This window comes from Anas acuta, chromosome 12, assembly GCF_963932015.1.
Source record: "Anas acuta chromosome 12, bAnaAcu1.1, whole genome shotgun sequence".
NCBI lineage: Eukaryota > Metazoa > Chordata > Aves > Anseriformes > Anatidae > Anas > Anas acuta.
The window spans coordinates 6934724-6953346 of NC_088990.1; the positions used below are offsets into that span (position 1 = coordinate 6934724).

The 18623-nt window shown below is 43.8% G+C and overlaps 1 protein-coding gene and 1 long non-coding RNA gene across 3 annotated transcripts in view; one reads left to right on the top strand and one right to left on the bottom strand.

Moving 5' to 3' along the window:
• The window catches only part of SV2B (synaptic vesicle glycoprotein 2B), a 62526-nt gene that overhangs the window by 27282 nt on the left and 16621 nt on the right, over positions 1-18623 (bottom strand). For both annotated transcript variants that reach the window (XM_068695810.1, XM_068695811.1), the window contains exon 2: positions 3350-4242. In XM_068695810.1, coding sequence (XP_068551911.1) covers positions 3350-3866 — 517 coding nt within the window. In that variant the 5' untranslated portion in view covers positions 3867-4242. The remainder of the gene's footprint in view (positions 1-3349; positions 4243-18623) is intronic.
• LOC137863018 (uncharacterized) lies at positions 228-12536 on the top strand. The gene is made up of 3 exons (XR_011100647.1): positions 228-399; positions 8816-8941; positions 9692-12536. It is a non-coding gene; the product is annotated as an uncharacterized lncRNA (long non-coding RNA).

Genomic DNA, 18623 nt, shown 5'->3' on the forward strand with positions numbered 1-18623 from the left:
TTCTGAGGGAGGAAAAATAAGCAATACACAGATTATTTAATGTGAAATGTCCTTTAAGCAAAAGCTGAACTTTGCTAAATTGGTCTTTAGGGGGCAGCTACTTTAGTTCTCATTTGTCCCTTCCTATTTCTGTGTGAATTCAATTACTTACCTGATTTATTTTCTCTTTTTTTTTTTTTTTTTTTTTTTTCCCTCTTGGCCTCACTTGTTATGGCTGAGACCTTTCAGGTGTTTAACCATTTGCAGCTGCCTGGAAGCAACCCTAACTCCACCTGGATAAACTGATATAAACCTGGGATAAGCTGATTGTATTTCCTTTGCAAATATGTGTTGAAATGAATGGTTACCTGGGAATGAACGTGAACTCTCTGCAGGGACCTATTGCTACCTGGCAATAAGGTAAGGGACAGCAATTTCTGTGTGGGTAGTGACCCCATATCTCTAAAACCTCATGATAAAATAGGGGAAATCTGCAACCTTTCTGCTGACCTGTTCCTCCATTCAGTGCAGATGCACTCTTGCTTTTCATCACTGCACATTAGACAGAAATGGAGGCAAAGATCTCTGTGATTGGCACCCATTTCTGTGACAAGTCAGCCTGTAAGTGCCACCAAACCCTGGGTATTAGCAAGGTCAATTTGTAATAGCACAACCCAAAGACCTTTGAGGGAACGGAAACCCTGAGAGAAATGAGCATCTGTTGGAGGCCCTGAGCTTCGTTAGCAGTTAGCTTCTTCTTGTCACCGGTGGATGGGTGCTGAAGCTAATCCAGGAAAAGTTTTGAGGAAGATTATGTTCTCATTTCCATCAATATCACTCCCCCAGCATTGCCTATTAGGTGTCAATGTCTGTCTGTCCTTGGTGTGCACCCACAGCTGCTTGGAGCAGGGACAAAGCCTGGGACACCAGGCAGTGCTGGAGCCAGCTCTGCCCCAAAACTCACTGCCCCATGCCCACCAGCAGCCCCAAATGTGCTCTGGCCTCCTCACATCCTCACTCCTTGCTGCCCTTGAGTAATCATTGCTGGTACCAGTGCAGCGCTCTGCTTTTTAAGCCACACTTAATTCCTTTTTTTAGAAAGGATCATCTGGCAAACCCCAGCTCCAAGAGGGAACCTGCAGCAGAGAAACACCCAGCTGCTGAGGAAGTGGGTTAACAAGAAAAGCACTAAATCACAGGCCTTCCTCGTGTACAGCACCCATCAGTAACAAACGGGTCTTACCCTCAGTAGCTACTTCCCCCTCTCTTTAGTCTGTCTCAAATCAAGGTGAATGAACTTTGTTGTTGTTAGGAATATTCTTTCTTTTTCCTCATGCTTAAACAACAAATAGTATGAACGCAAGCTCTGCCTGCAGATCCCTCAATACGAACAAGCTTAGGACAGAGAAAACTGTTCTGCAGAACCAGGTTCTCAGAAGCTGCCTTTCTAAGCAGGGAGAGGACAGCAGGAGGAGTGCTCTTCCCCTAATTGGGAATTCCAGTTTAGCTCGGTTAATGTGCAGTGAGCTGGAGCTCAAGTTGGATACGGATCCAAATGTCTCCTTGTTTGTCCAGGGCTTATCAGAACACCCTGAACTTTCAGCCTTGCAAATAGTGAGCTGGAAAAAGCAGAAGAAAAAACCTCTCTTGGGAGGTTTCTTGTTCTTTTTTACCTGTAGTTGGGCCAGAAATACTTCAAAGATAGATTTTTCTTGTGACATTTGAAGTTTTCTGACTCTGGTGCCTGCCAGGGACTGCAGAGATGGATATTTAAGGGGTCAGAGATTCAAAAGATCTCAGTTCTCATATAGTCACCAGAATAAATGACCTGCTTTTCAAAAAAGGTCTTATCACTGAAAAGGCACCCAGCCCGGTGTTCCATAGGGAGCTGCTCAATTCGGAAATTCCTTTGAAATCAAGATCCAATTGTGAGCAATGTGATTTTAGATATTTGACTGGAGCTATTTTGAGCTAGTAGTTTTAAGTGGTTTGTGAAGCGGAAAAATATTACCATACCTTTTCAGGCACAAAACCAGGAACAAAGCTAGCTGACTATGGGAATAAGCATCCTGAATCTCAAGTTCAGAGATGAAAAAAGAAGAAACAGCAAAAAAAAAAAAAAAAAAAAAAAAAGGGGGGGGGGGTATATCTAGGACCTTAATGCACCAAGGTGAGAGGTCTATGTAAGGGTAATTATATTACATCTTTGTCACATAAATACAAATAAAATGGAGTCAAGGCCTGGGGTCTAATCCTAAATCTGCATTCACCTTGCATCAGACAGGTCTTCTGGGACAAAAAAAATACACTGCAGGCCATGATGATTTCCCTGTGACCCTGGTACACTTCCACCCAGACACACCATCCCCTCCTAAAGCAGCTCTTCCAAGAGCTACTTTATTTTCCTTCCAGATGTGCTGTACTCTTGCACAGCTGGCTCTGACTACAGGACATGCTGGATGTTTTCCTGGTTCTTAGAGATCTGGGAGACTTTACCTTCTTTGGCTTATGATGTTCAAGGGGAAAAAAAGTGTTCATCCAAGCCTTTCCACCCAGTCTCACTCACAATAAGTAAGCCTTTGTATTTTGACCGCAGGGAGGTGTTAATGGTGATGCAGAGGGGATGTTGTCAGTAGCCTGGCCCTGTAATCTCCATGCAGCACATTAATCTCATTCTGCAGACCTAAGGAGAAACCTCCGTAGGCTAATTCTGACCCAGTACATATTAGCAATCTGCTCTGGCTGAGAAGTTAGCATGTAGAAGGAGCTGGCTGCACAGCTGATCTGCCAGCTGGGACTTCCAGCTAAAGAAAAGGGGAAGCTGGGTGTAGTGAAAAACTTTGGAGAGCTGAGCAACAGCAGGAGTCACAACGTGATGGCAAAGTGATCCAGATCGAGCTGACCCCTGCCTGTTATATCCATCATACTTGGATGGTACTGCCTTGTGGACTTCTCATTACCATTTAATTTCTAAATGCATTGAAATCTGAGTCATTAGATGCTAAATTAGGAGAAGTCAACCTTAACCTTTTTTGTATTTGACCCTGAACATCCCAAGGAGTTTTTCCTTGTGGATCTGCTGACTGTGAGCTGCCTGGTTCAGATCCAGCCTGTGGTGGCCAGTACCAGGGCCATATCACATTCATCAGGTGGGCTGAGATGTGGTGTGATGCTGCAGCTGCTGTTTTACAGTAGCTGCCTTCTCAGCAGATTGCAATCCCCTCTCAATCAGACCCACCCATCCATGACTATGCATGACATACAACATAAGAAAGGGGCTGCCAAATGTTCCCAAAGCTGATCTCACTAGAAATGGATGTCCTAAGTACTGTCTGTTGCATTAGAAGAGCAGTTTGCAAGTGGCACTTACCTAGCATGCCTTTGTTTGAACTGGATAAGCACATATCCTTCTCAGCACTGGGCAGAACAAATCCAACCACAAACAGCTCCACCCCATCTGCCATCAGTGCCAACCCTAGAACAAAGAAGAGTGTCCATTGGAAGCGTCCGTGGCCACACTCCTCGATGATGTTTTCATACTGGTGGGCCAGTTGCTCCTCATCCTCCATCCTCTCTGCCATAAGGTCAGCACGGTCTCTGTAGTCGTCATCCCCAGCAGGAGCTCGCTGCTTCTGCTTGGCTTTAATGTCATCTGGGTGTGGGATCCCTTGGTACTCCCCCTCATAGACCTCATCATCTTCATCATGCCCTTCTGTAACATCGCTCTGGGCATCTTCTTCATGAGTGGGCTCATCCCCACCACGGTAGTAGCCATCGTTGGATGTGTAACCTTCGTAGTTGCCATCCTGGTACCTATAGTCATCAGAGACTTGGTTTGTGTCCCTGCCCCCCTGATAGAGGTTTGTGTTTCTGTAGCCATCATCCATTGTGAATGCAGATTTCTTGGTGCTGCAGGTCACTGTGTGCAGATACTCAAATATATGTATTGATCTGTGCGATTTTTGCCCCGAGTTACTTGAGCATATCTTCTCTCTGTTCTTTGGAAGTGATGTGATACACGGCTGCCCAGGCTCAGAGGGAGAATTTCTATATAAAGTTTCCCTCTGACAGTCTCATGCAGTTGTTGATAATGCTTCACTTTTCAGCTGTCATTTGTGACTTGCTGGCTTCTTCCTTGCTTTGGGTGGGAAGAGCTGGGGCTGCTGGCTGGTGAACAGCAAGGGAGCAGCAAACTGCACAGCCAGGGAGCTAGGAGGATTTGACAGCTTTTTCTCTATTCATCGTGGGGGTGAAGGTCACGTCCTGAAGAAACAATAGCAATGAGACAAAGGTAAGCTCGCAAGCACGCATGCATTGAGTTTAACATCCAACATTTTGAACACACATTTTTTTTCCATTGAAAAAAACGGCAACAGAATGTTTGGGGAGTGGTTTTGCATCTGCAAACCCCAGAGCCTCAGGGAAAACAACAACAAAAACAGGCATTAAAAATTACCAAGCTAAGTGAGAACCTAGCATAGACCGTAAAGGAACCTAAAGGAGGTTGTAAGGTGATGTGTGGTCTCAAATTCTGCCATTCCCAGAAGTCTTGCCTCCCACGGGTGGTGCTGGTTTCTGCAGAGAGCAGAATATTACCGAACTGGGCTGCCTGAAAAGTGCTCTCTGGTTGTTAAATCTGTGCTTAGCCACCTACCCAGAGCATGCTTATCCTGACTATCTACAGTGTCTAACATCATCATGACACAAAATATGAGCTTGGTTTTCCTTTTCATCCAGATCCCCAAATTAATTTTATTTGGTGGTTTCTTTTTTTCCACTGGTGTCTACCCGTCTGTGTGACAGATGTACAACTAACAGGCAGTGTCTGCCAAGATACAGTCACCCAAAGTCCCACCAAGCTCTGCTCTCCCATCTCTAACCATCGATGGAGGCTGATTTTCACAGAAAGCAAAAAACAAAGTTAGTATGGAATCACTGCTCTCTGCAGGGAAAACCGAGGGAAGCCAAGTCACATCTAAACACATTCTCATTTTAGACACCTGATTTCCATTATTTTTCAAGCTGTTTTTAGCCAGCTGGCTCTCCAGCATTCTGGGTTTGTTGCTGCACGCAGCTGTAGACAAGATTTTGAAAGGAGTCTCACATGGGAAACTAAGCAGAGTCACGCTAGAGGAGCCAGCACAGTGTAGGCATGCACAGAAATGTGGACTTCAATTTAAGCTTTGAGCTACTTGCCTAAATAAAGTGAGCTAAGAAATGACATGGGCATATGTACATGCCTGTATATATCATGGAATCATTTCAGTTGGAAATGACCTTCAACATCATCTAGTTCAGCCATGAATCTGGCCTTCTAAGTCCTGCCATGTGTCCCTTAGTGCCACGTATGTGGCTGTTACCCACACAGGTAACCTATAGAGCTGTGCACAAAGCAGACGTACATCACATTGCTGTCCCTGCACTTTGTGATGTAACTTAGCAGATATGTATGGGTTTAAAGTAAATGCAGCTAAAATGACTCCAGAGGAGAAATTCAGTAGAAACACTCTCACAAAATGCTCAGAAGGGCATCACTCCTGCAAGTTCTTTGTATTTTTTGCAGCCCAAATGTTCAGGATAAAAGGAAGAGTCTCACCTATGCTGTTCATGGGAGTTGCTCTGAGAAACTTTTTAAAAGTTTCCTATTTGTTTCTGTCTAGCTATCTCTATATTCATGGCATATAGTTACAACACGGTCTCTGCAGGCCCTTCCAGAGCATCCTCCTTTGCTCTGAACCATCTGCCATTTGTCACTACTTTCAATGTGTTTCCTGCTCCTTTCTTTATGCTGAATCACACAATATATTTTGTATGAAGTTAAAAAGGCAGTAGGGCATTATTCCAGGGCAGAAAAAGCAATCAATAAAGTAAAAAAATAAATAAATCCGTTAGGCTTTCTGTTTGAGTCAGAAAGATCAGGAGGCTACAGTGCATGCAGCAGTAAAGAGAAACACTTGCATCCACAGTGGAAATGTTAATATGGAGGGGAATTAATACATTTTGCAATCATTAGAAGTACTTAAATTGGCTTTACAGCTCTTGTTTCAATGTGGAGCGTCACCACTAATGGTTAAAACAAAAATCTAAGGGTACTTTTGAGTCTCAGAACCTCCCAGTCTTGAAGTAACTTTCATGATTACACAGATTTGTGTCATGACTGAACAGCATGTTCTCCAAGGCAGTGAAAAGGTAGTTCCATGGGGATGTGTTTTCTTTTGAAAAGTAGAGGAAAGAGCCTTAAAAAAAAAAAAAATGTGCTAAGGATCATTAGACCTTGCTTTGGAAGTCTTTAAGCATCATTTGTTGGCAGGTTATATTTCAAAGTGACCTCAAATGTCAGAGCAGGAATTGCAGTGACCTCACTGTTCTTGTCCTCTGGTTGATACAGGAGTGAGTTGAAAACTGGTCTTAGGAAGTGAAGTATTAATATTATTAATGATTAAGAACAGGATTCATCAGATTCCAGATCTCCACAGGCCTTACCTCTAGCCTTACAACTCCTTTTTCAAAAAGTGAAATATGTTCTTGAAGACCAAGCACCGGAAACCTTTTCCTTCTCTATTAAAAAGCCATGGCTGGAAGCTGGGCACTCTGCCTCCTACAACTGCAGGAGCACAAAAGACCACGAACTCAGAAAAGCCCTGTTTAAGCATCTGTGCTCTTTTGCTGACACACAAAGATTGTTTTTTACTCTATGAGTTCACTCACATCATGGGCAGCATAGGAAATATTGACATGAGCTGCTGAGTCCGTAGACCAGTGACTGCCACCCGTGTGAGGAAGAATGTGCAATTCAGAAGACAAGACTCAGTAAATAAGAGTCTCTGGCTTCCTACTGAGCTTGTAGGATGGATATTTTGGGGGATTCCCCCAGGAGAAGGGGCAGTGCTCAGAGGCAGGCTGTTATTTAGTACTCTTCAGTATTTCACTTAGGTATTTCACACTACTTGCTTCCTTCCATTGCCATGCATGCAGGGGCTGATTCACTCTAGACCTGATTCTTTAACACCCTTTCACTTGAGCTAAGCTGCACTTACTCATATTAGCAGCCCCATTTAGCATTGAGATGAGAAATCATGACTTCTTGTAAAGATTGCAGGCTTGGATCGCTGTAATTATACTTTGCAGTGATGCACGAAAGCTTGAGACAAATGTACACACAACATCGAGCCTATTTCAAGCTTGGGCCCTTTTTAAATGATTGCTACAAAACCAAGGCATGCAGACAAGGCTTAAACATGCAACACATGAAACTCTGCAGGGGAGAGGGGCAGAGGTAAGGAAACTTTATTCTGGGTCTCCCCAAAGTGCTTCTGTCCCCACTAACCTAAGCTGTGGTGGGGTCAGAGTCAAGCTAGGAACTGAAATCTGGGTCCTCCTCTCTGCCTTTCCCCATTCAGAAAGGGGAAGGTCTCACAGAGCTGAAGGGGGAGGCTCTGTAAATCCTAATGCAAAGGAATTACAGGTGGGGAGCAGTGCAGGAACACTGCAGGATTGCTTTCAAGGGATTTTTAGCATTCATCAGAAGAATCCCTGTAAAACAGACGGCAGAGAGGTTTAATATTCTGCCTGAAGGACAACTCCTCTGGCCAAACATCCCTGCCCCCAGAGCTGCTTTCTGTAGGCAGCAGTGGGAAGATGCCCAAGATCCTGCTGCGGCCATAAGGACACTGCAGTCACAAAGCTGGCTGTGAAGAAGTTGGAGAGGAAATCCTTTCGGAAAGGGAATAGCGCAGATCAGTGTTATTGGCTTTTGTAAAGTTCCAATCTTATCCTCTTAATGAGGATGCAATTAATGGCTCCATTTGTACACATGAAGGAGCAGGTTTTCGCGATGCTTAACAACTCGCAGCTCCCATGGGAGCTCTTGCTTGGATTTCAGACAGCCAACATTTACATGAGTGTTACTAGACCGAGGGCTGTAGCAAGGTCTGGTTGCCACGCTGCTAGATGGAGGTGTTGCAGCACTGTGCTGCAGACCCCCTGAGCAGTATTGGGGGACTGTCACTTAGCTGCTTGGGGATTTTGCGTCCCCAGCTCTAAATGAGAAGGGCACAGCATTGTTACTTGATTGCTCAAACCCTTTGCAGCTGTGTCTGCATGAATAGGTGGTAACTTGTGCCCCAAAAGCCTAAATAAGTTGAAGATGGGAGATGAGCTCCCTGTGTTCCCTTTTCTATAAACGAGGCTCAATGTCTTCGTCAGGTGTCCACTGGCCTCTGCAGTCCAGCTCCATAGTTTTTAACTAAGAGAAATTATTTTCCCCCAGAAGAGTTCTATAATTTTTCCTTCATTTTGGAAAGAAAAATGCTTAAATTAATCTGCAACCCCACAGTCCACACAAACAACACTTTCAGATCAGGTCCATTAAAATGTTTCACCTTACCTATGGCAGAAGCCTGCCCTTCTCATAAACACCAAATAAAGGCAGGGAGAATTGATTCAAAAGGAAAAACATTTAATTTAAGAAGTGCTAGATTGTCAGCTACTTGATCCATTTTTTATTAGAAATGTTTGTCAAAACAGGTTTTTACCTGAAAAAATCACATTTTGGAAAACTGACACTTTTTATCAATGAAAATTGTATCAAGCTCTTCAATTTACTTTCATTTATATAATATTCTCTAATGAATGTTGTTAAGAAGGGAATATAGAAAAATAAAATATAGGAAAAGTAATCCTATTCTTTATATGCATGTGACTGAAAGTATTTGACCTCTGTCGCAGGGCAGAATAAGGTTTTGTTTTCATCACAAGGCTCTGATTATTTGTTTTGTTTTGTTTTATATGTATATATTTTATTTTATCTTTGCTGACATTAACATTGCTGCTCCAGCTACACAATTCAACATCCAGAAGAGAGCTTTGCAGTATCATCATTTTCCTGGACAGATGGCAAGGCTGGGCTCTTGGCAAGGATCCTGCAGAGGGAAAAGTGGCAAGATCTGGAGAGAATACATTTGTGAGTGCAGTTAGAAAAAAGGAGTGAGGGGGCTTCGGTGGCAGAGAGGTTGAAAGCAAGTGAAATCAGAAGTCAGGGAGTGGGGATAATGGTCCAAATTGTGCTCAGAGGAGGGTGGGAGATGGTCAGGGAAGGATGGAAGCTCTGACAGGTTATTGATCCACTAACAAGGAAAAAAAAAATCTATTCCTTAGTAATAACAGCAGCTCTTGCTTCATACCTAAGGATTATAAACCCATCTCAGGCCATCTCTGTCAGAGCTCAGCTGTAATCCTCACTAATTCTTGCTTGACTTTTTGCAACTCTATTTCACTGCCAAAATAATAACCAGACAGGAAGAAAAGCTTTGGAGTATACGATTATGAAATACTTTTGGACACAGTTGGCTGTGGGGAATATCACTCAGGCTAAAGACCTATTGACCACTTGAGGAGGTGACTGTATCAAAATAGGCCAAGTATTGCATGTTTTCATCAGTCTCTTTCCTTGCTTTCTCTTTCCATCCAATATACTAATCCTAAGGTGGTAATGAGAAAAGAGTCCCCAAGGAGTTTTGAATAGGATGGTCTCAGATCTGAGCACTGGTCAGTACATTAAAATGATTTAATTCACTGAAGATCTGGTCTCTTTAGAAATACAGGTCAGCTCTTCACATAGGAGTTATGTAGTTCATATATGATCGTTGTCAGATAAATGGGCAGTGTATATACCACTTAAAGATCCTCCTGATTCCTCCCATCTCCTCTCCAGTCTCTCAAGAATGGAAGAAATGTTTGTCCTTGCAAATAAAATCCAAAAGAAACCATGGCCACCAGGCCTTCTTGAGAGAGGACCACATCGCAATCCCAGGTCAGAGACACTTGGATTTGGAGGAATGTCAACTCCAGCCTGAATTTTTTAGAAAATCTAGCAGAAAACAGAGCTGTTTCACTTCAAGAAATCAAGGCAGATGAGTGAGTCTTGTATTTACTTTTTTTTTTTTGTTTTTATCAGCCATGTGGTAGCTGAGAGCAAAAGGGAGCTACTTTGCCACTAAAGACACTGTATATCTGTGTAGGCATGCTAATTAATGGTTTTCAGGTGCAAAGCTATGTGTTTACTGCTATAACAATCAACTGTGGCTGCAAATACTCACAAGAGGCTAACTGGGTCTGGACAACAGAGATTTAAAAATTAAAGCTGCTTTGTGCATGTCTGTAATGGGTACCTATCTTAAAGAGTCAGCTCTGGATAAAGAGGTTTCTTTTGTTGTGGCTTCAGAGCTGAGCTCTACATTAAGTAAAAGCTAAGAACAAAAACAATTTTCTCCTAATTTTTTTATTAAGAAGTTATTTGATAGATATGTAACACAGGTTCAAAAACTCTCTGTGGAGCTTATTAAGCAAGCTATCTGTGCCACAGATCCCGCATGAGTAGCTGTGAGTTAAAAGAAGAGCAAGAGTTTTGAAAGTCATTGACTTGAAATCACCTGGTTCAAAGAACTGGCTTTCAGCAGTACAGATGGCACCTAATGATTGCTCCCCTGCAGCGCAGGTAGGACACATAGGGTAAAAGTCCTCTGTTTAGCGTAAAAATCAATGATTTTCTCTAACGTGCTGCTGGGATCTCTGGGACGGGACTCATTTATTCAGTTTGCTTATGCTGTAAATGGGAGGATGATCAGTGTTGATGCAGCCCCAGTGTATTGAGAATGAAGGGAAAAGAGAGCTCAAGCAATGTGGTGTGCTACCAGCCGATCAGATTAATTATTTAACAGAGAAAGCAGTTCAAAATTATCTGCTACAGAGTTTATTGAACTTAAGTTGTCTTACGGTTTCTGGATAATCTCTATTGATCTGTGGTGGTTTATACATATTCCTGTCCAGGTCCATACCATGTATATTTTATTTCACCGTGGCAAAACACCTAATCTATATGTCCCTAGCATCCTGCATTACTTTGCTACTGCAACATAATTTCTGTGAAGTTATGTTTGAAGATCATGCGTTCACAATAGCTTGTGAATTTGGGGGCACAGCTGGATGTGGTATGAATGTCAAGAGTCCAGTTGTTTTTCATTGAGCCATCCTGATTTACATCAAGTAAGAACCTGGCTCTGCTGCTCTAATGCTGTTACACTTTTTCGTGCTATTCCATCCTGAGTGTGCTGAGGGAGGTTTCTGGTTTCCAGCACATCAGGCACTAAAATCCAACTGCCTGATGTGGTGGTGACTTTCACAGTGGGCTGAACTTGTAATCTGCCATGTTACATTATGAACCAAGGGACAGAAAGTCCCCGTGATTGTTAAGGGAGATTATATTTTAAAGCCTGATATTCTTTTGGTACAGATGCTTTAAAGGTCATATCTAAGACAGTATGTGCTGCAGCAAGCTGGCACAGTGAGTATGTAGCAGACGAAAGAAGGAACAAGCATCAGTCAAGCAGAATAAACAGCTTTTCTGAAGTTAAGGACACAGACTAGTAAATTGGGTGTCCGTGAGATACAGAGGAACATCTAACAGTAGGAGTTGGAAAGCAATGGCTTAGAAACACTGAGCTATATAAGGAGGGCCAGACTACACATTAGGATTCCACAGAAAGGCCCTAAAAGGTCAATTTGACAAGCTGAATATGGATAATGAGTTGAGACAGATGGTATAAGAGTATGGTAGCTAATAAATAATGAACAGACTTGCTTCAAGGAGCAAAAGGAGGGAGAAATCGCAGCTGAGAGCTTAGTCAGAAGGGAGGAGGTGAAGGGGAAAAGAACAAAACCGTGGATGATGGGAGAGGATCACAGCAGGAGGACTAGTGGGAGAAGTGTTTGATTTTGAGTGCCAGAACTCGTGGAGATGGTAATTTACGCAGAGACATCTTAGAAATGCATATGCGTGAACTGGAATTTGGCCATCTTGTTGAGATTAACTTCCTTTTGCTGGAGAAACACTCATGGCCTATAAGCCTCTCCTAGATGCCTATTCCCCCTTCTCTCCTATTATTGCAGTACCTAAGCATCTTACAGTGCTTGCACATCCTCTGTAAGGCAAGGGAAAGTTCTCAGGCTTGTTTAGCATATCACAACCTGAGGCAAAGAGAGACTAAAGCTTCACTTACGCACCAAAGTGCTCTGCACTGTCCCTGAGTCCCAAGGACCCCATAGACCAGCAAGCTGAGGCTTCCTTCAGCCTTCACGCCCAGCCATCTTTGACACGACCAAGATAAAGGTGGGCATTGCTGCCCCACAAATCTCTTCCTAATGTGGAGCTGAAGCACAAACCCTGACCCGGATACCAAGCAGCACTCCCAGATATCCCAAAGCAGATGTAAATCAGGGAGCTTTCTTAGGGTCACCCAGGGAAGCCACACCAGTGTCAAACATTGAACCCACGTTTCCATTATGTCCTTGTCTTTTTCAGTATCTTAGAGCTAGAGTCTCTGGGGCTTTATTGCTTATTAATGAACCAACCCCTCCTTCAGCATTGTACCTGGCAGTATAAACCAACAGGTAATTTAGTGCTGATTCAAAAATAACTGTGCCCTGGTGCCCTCTAATGAGTTTGAGCATTTCCGTGTGTACATGCCCTTGGACAGCTTCGAACTTTCCTGGGCTTGGAGGCCCTGACAAGCTCTAAGAAATGACTGTAAGCAATAACCTTGGAAATAAACTGCCTGTGATTCAGCAAATTCTGACCGTGTCAGACAGCAAGCATGCCTGATTAACTACAAACTGCTTAGCTCATTGGCAAAGATGTGCCTCTAGCTACAAAGGGGACTTTTATTTCATCACACTTACAATCTGTGTTATTAAATAACGAGCTACTTAATTAACTAATTCATTAATACAGGGCTGTGATGAATAGATTTGCTCCAGTGGCAGAGTCATGAAAGCAAACGTAACCCTGAGTGATTTCTAAATGCTGCTTTCTTTCAGAAGGGATTTAATTCAAGCAAGTATCTTTATGAAATCCCTATTTCTTTCTACTGTCTCTAGTTAATGGAGTGGCATCAAGGTCTGCTGTGTCTGTGTCCCTCTGGCACTCTCTGCACTTGTCCTTCCCACCTTCCTGCCTTGCCAAAACCTGATGTTCCCCGTTGGGCTCCTCTCAGATGATGTCTTCAGGACAGCTGTGCCACAAAACCCCTTTGCCCAGAGTTACTACATTGCTGCAGCCAGGGTCTCAGCATTGTTCAGAGCAGGCCACAAGGATGCTCAGAGGGCTGGGGCACCTCTCCTATGAAGACAGGCTGAGGGAGTTGGGGTTGCTCAGCCTGGAGAAGGAATGGCATAGGGGAGACCTCACAGCGGTCTGCCAGTGTCTAATGGGGGCTACAGAAAAGTTGGGGAGGGGACTCTTGTTAGGGATTGTAGTGATAGGACAAGGGGCAATGGCTTTAAACTAAAAGAGGGTAGATTTAGATAAGACATAAAGAAGAAATTCTTTAGTATGAGGGTGGTTTGCCTGGTGACAGGACGAGGGGGAATGGGCTAAAGTTACGCCAGGGGAGTTTTAGGTTAGATGTTAGGAAGAATTTCTTTACTGAAAGGGTTGTTAGGCACTGGAACAGGCTGCCCAGGGAGGTGGTGGAGTCACCATCCCTGGAAGTCTTCAAAAGACGTTTAGATGTAGAGCTTAGGGATATGGTTTAGTGGGGACTGTTAGTGTTAGGTTAGAGGTTGGACTTGATGATCTTGAGGTCTCTTCCAACCTAGAAATTCTGTGATTCTGTGGTGAGGCACTGGCAGAGGCTGCCCAGAGAAGCTGTGGCTGCCCTATCTTCGACGTGTTTAAGGCTGGGCTGGATGGGGTCTGGGCAACATGCTGGTGGGAGGTGTCCCTGCCCATGGCCAGGTGGCATTGGAACTGGTAGGGCTTTAAGGTCCTTTTAAAGTCCTTTCCAACCCAAACCACTCTATGATCATCTCTTATTCACATATGAAATGACTGCATTGTTTCAGTTAATGTAAAATAGCAGCAGCTATTGCCTGTGCTCACCTTCCTGTTGCTGTGGGACTGACAAAGCTCCCCACAAACAAGAGACAGAAGGACATAGCCAATGCGTTTCACACCAAGCCCTTGCAGGGCTGTTCTCTTGTTTTCCAAGACAGTGTCAAGAAAGGGCCCTAGCACAGAGATTTCCACTGGCTGAGCACTTTCCCTGCAGGGAACTGTTCCTGCTATTGGGAACAGCTCTTTCCCTGCCCAGGGTGCTCAGGCATCAGTCTCTGGAGGCAGTTGCTTGCCAGCTCCAGTGAAGTGTACCAAGGCACTGGCTGTGCCAGAACACAGACTCGTTCCAAGAAATCCCCCGTGCCGCAGCCTGTCACAGTCACAGCCAACCTTATGCTCTCATCGTGCTCTGTAATAGGTTTGTTACTTATGCTTCCTCTCAGAGCTACATGAAAACAGTCTCAGGAAGTGCAGTTACTGCAAAACTAAGATTTAGATCAAATAAGGGGGGTGATTCTCAAATTAAATTCAGCATCTTTCTTTTTTTTTTTCTTTTTTTTTTTTTCCTTCTTCCATGAGCCCTCCAATACAATTGTTTTGTGGCCACAACAGCTTTCCAAATTGCAAACGCACTGTTCATTATACACCTTTCCTGTGGAGAAATGCAAGTGCACGCAGCAGCAGATTTAAAAAGATGTTCACTCTGAGACTCCTTTCAAGGTTATTTAACAGCAAAAGTACTGGAGCAATTGTTTTTGCTCCATCTGTTTTCATAGCATTTTGATTGCTTTGACCATTTTTTTAGATATGAAATACTACTGAGGAGACCTGAAATCTGTAGCATCTAGGATCATTCAACAGATACCATTAAGTGTTTATCGTATTCACAACGCACACCCACAGAGTGGTGTTTTCTTCTGTAAGAAGGCAGCTTGCAAAGCCTATCTTGGCTGGGAAACTGTACTGCGAATATCTCAGATGTCCAGGTCTTTGAACAAACCTGCTTTGGAAACAGGCATCTTGCAGGGAAAAGCAAGCAAACAAATAAACAAACAAAAATATATAAATAAAAAGAAAGATTTTTTTTTTTTATTTTATTGCCTAGTTGTGCAAACAAAAATTGTCATAGGGCCTGGAATATGTTGGTACTCATTTAACAGTAACACAAAACCTTGCATACAGCAATCCTACATTTATACTCATGTTTTACACCCATGTGGAGGCTTTCAACTCACAAGAGCCCCCAGCAGTTTCTGTGCACTCCTACAGCAGAGAAGAAGGGCAGATAATTTGAGCTCATGTAGTAGGCTCCCTAACAGTGTGGAAAGGATTGGCAGTATTTTTTCCCAGGCATTCCATAATCCTTTCTTGTCCTTGCAGGAGTTTTTAGGATAGCTCTTTGCAAGAGCAACTCATTTATGCAGAGCTTTAAGCTTGGGCAGTATCCTGACAGCCCAAAGTCATGTAGTTCTCAGCTGTAACATGGGTCTCCTACTGTCTTCTGAAACTAAGTTCTTGCCTCTGCTGAATTGGCAAGGAAGAGGAGAAAAAGGGGAAAACACTGACACAGAGCCAATATTGCAGCACCCAAAGAAGGAGAGAAAGCAACAGCAGGATATGCTATATATATACATATATAAATATAAAAAAAAAAAAAAAAAGAAGAGGTAGGACAAGGCAGGGTGAAGGAGGAGGAGGAGAAGGCGTAACAGTAGCTGAAACACCCAGTCTTGGAAACTAATATTACCTTGAGACAGTAAAAGGGCAAAAAGTATTCAGTTAGGCACATGCGCAGTGGTGAGAAGGCTGCACATTTGCTGCCCAAACAGCCTAATAAATTCCTGTGTTCAGGTTGGACGTTAATGATGAAAAAGCTTCATCTCCAAAAATTAATAGCTTCAATACATCATCAGGCTATAGCACCATACTTCATGAGTACGCAAGAGAGAAAATCCTCAAAATCACCTGTTGAGGCAGAAAGATTTAGCTATTATTTATTACTTAGTGTGACTCATGCTTGTGGGTAGGAATGCGGCAGTACATATGGGAGTTAAAGTCAATTTGCCATCAATGCAATTTATGCCAGGAGAGTTGAATTCAGGCTACTTCTGCTTATGTTTTACCCACGATTTTTCTGTAAAATATGGTAAGGAAAAGGTTTGAAAAAATATATGTCTGGGCAGCCATTTGTCAGGACTCACAAAGGTTTGGTTAGAGGAAGGATGGCTTAATGTTTTGGGAATCCCTCACTGGGATCCTCGGGGCCGTGTTGACTGCTTGTTGCTCTGCCATTTTGATGGTCTTGATATTTAGGACAGATGGCCATGCTCTGTGTGCTGCAAAGCCAGGCACAACGAGTCTTAAAGAGCATGGAAAGCTACTCCTGAAAGGTATGCTAAGGACTTCTTGCCAGGATTTGGGTACGACTATTGCCAGCCCTTCCCACAGCAGTGCACTGCCACATGGCTTCTGAAGAGCATATGAGCAAGATCAAAGAGTGTGGGCTTTCCTTTAGCTCCTGCTTTCCTCAGTGCTCAGAGGGGAACTCTTAAATTTGGCATAGTGTGCAGCCCGAAGTGTGTTATTCACACCTACTCCTACTGCTGATACTACTCGTCCCCACCTAGCTTTAGAGATCACGTCCTGCACCACCATGTAGAGCTCTATTTTTGCTCCACACTTCCACCCCAAGCTAGCTGGTGATGCTTTTCTGCAAGACTCCTTCTTGAGACTGGCGAAGTCAGCTGGTGGCAGACGGTACTGGTGGCCAACTGGCTGCTGAAGGCCCCACCTGGGTGGAAGGGAATGCAGGATGAGGCTGCAAGCTTGGTGAGGGGTCTCCGTGCAGTACCTGACTTTCTAATCCCCTGTGTAGGTGCTGTTTCCAAGCTTCCTCTGGGACATAAGTATTTCTTTCAGCATGGAGGAAGAGGGAAAAAATCAGGCTCTTTGCCCTAAGACAGTAAAAGGGATGGAATTACCTGCTGATTCAGAATAGGAGACAATGGGACATTCAGGATATTCATAAGGCAAGAAATTGAAATCTCACACAAGGAAATCCCTATCTACTTGTTAGCATAAAAGCAAAGGCCTTGACTACATTGAAAGCAAGGACAGGATGTGTCTGAGGGGAGGGAGAACATGAATTTCATTGGCCTGGACAATCACTTTTTCTACCAGGAGAAAAAAGTGTTTCAAGATATAAGCCAGCCATCAAGAGGAAAACTTCACGGTTGTGTTGGCTATTCTGCTGCTGTCTACTGAGGAGGTTTTAGATATATTTGCTACTGCTCATTGTCAGAGAGGGGATCCCAGGCTAGAAAGCTCCCTGGGTGATCATTCCTGGGCAGCAAATAGGAAGGCTATGAAATGGCTTCCCTTGACCAGCTAAATTGGGGCTATTCACACAGAAACGACACCAGGAGATAGTGTTATCACAGCAAATGGCTTCTGCTCCTGTGAGGGAAGAGAGAAATACAGTCTGTCACACTCTTGAGTAAATCTAAGATAAAATAAATTCAAGACTTTTGCTAGAAGCAGGAATCCTGGATGATATAAAGGAGAAAGCAGGCAAGCAATGGAGTGTGAGAGCAGGTGTCCTCCAGATGATGAGCCTGGGGGGATTCACTGGCAAATTTCAAGGGGATAACAAATACTTCAAGGCAGATGGTGCTTCTTCAGGGGAAAAAGGAGTAGAATATCCCAGGTGAAGGAAGTGGCAAGAAGAAGATGATAATCAAAAGTTATTTATCAAAGTGTAACATCAGGCTGACTTGAAGGGAAGCGAGGGAATGGCCTGCAGACAGTGGGTGGATACAAAGCTTTTCATCTCACCCAGACAGGTTGGGGAAAAAGATTTCTCTCTGATGACACTTCAGTGACCAACGTAAGATATGGTGGTGGCTGCAAAACTTCCCTGATTACCCAGGATGAAGCAGCAATGGCAATGAAACCCAAACACCAAGCCTGCAGCAGGTCCCCTGACCACATGCTGAGCAGAAGGGGCAAGAGCTGACCCATCCCCTCCTGGTGGCAAGAGATCCTTTGAAGGTAGTGAGGGTAGGAAGAGGAATATGGACCCATGATTAACATATCAGTTTGGGACTTTTTACATATAAAGTCCTTTCTGTGTAACAGAATTTCTGTAAGATGTGGGTGACTCCTGTCTCTGCCTCTGCTTCCCGTTCTGAGGAGGGGATTGATTGCTTTCTACCTCCCAAGTGTGCTGTGAGCTGCTTGAGAACAGAGGCAGGTTATATATCTCACCTGGACAAGGGCCATCAAAAGGTTGTTGCCTGGGGAAAGTGGTATGCCTGTGCTGTGGTGGAGGTTGGGTTTCAGGGCTGTGAAGTCGCTGCTTTGCCTGAGCACTAAATTCACTCGTTACCTCTCTCCTGCAAGGTGCAGATATGAAAAGAACAGGTAATGGGCATGGAACAAGGGCAGCACCGAGTCTCTGCAATTCCTGCACATGTGAGAACCACAAATGGATCTCGTGATGGGCACAAGGCAGTGAGTAAAAGACACTGAAGTGTCTGTTGTGTTTTAAGCTGCTGGAAGATGGCCAATACCGCCTGTATTTGACAGTAAATGGGTTTGTTGTGATTGGGCTAAGATGGGTTTTTAAACTGGTCTGTGGAAGGAACTTTTATTTCCAAACATAACATGTTTACCAGTTCCCCGTGGAGAAGCTGAGAGTTGGAGATGCCTTGGATGGTGGGGACTTCCAAAGCTACTAGATAGTACTGATAAA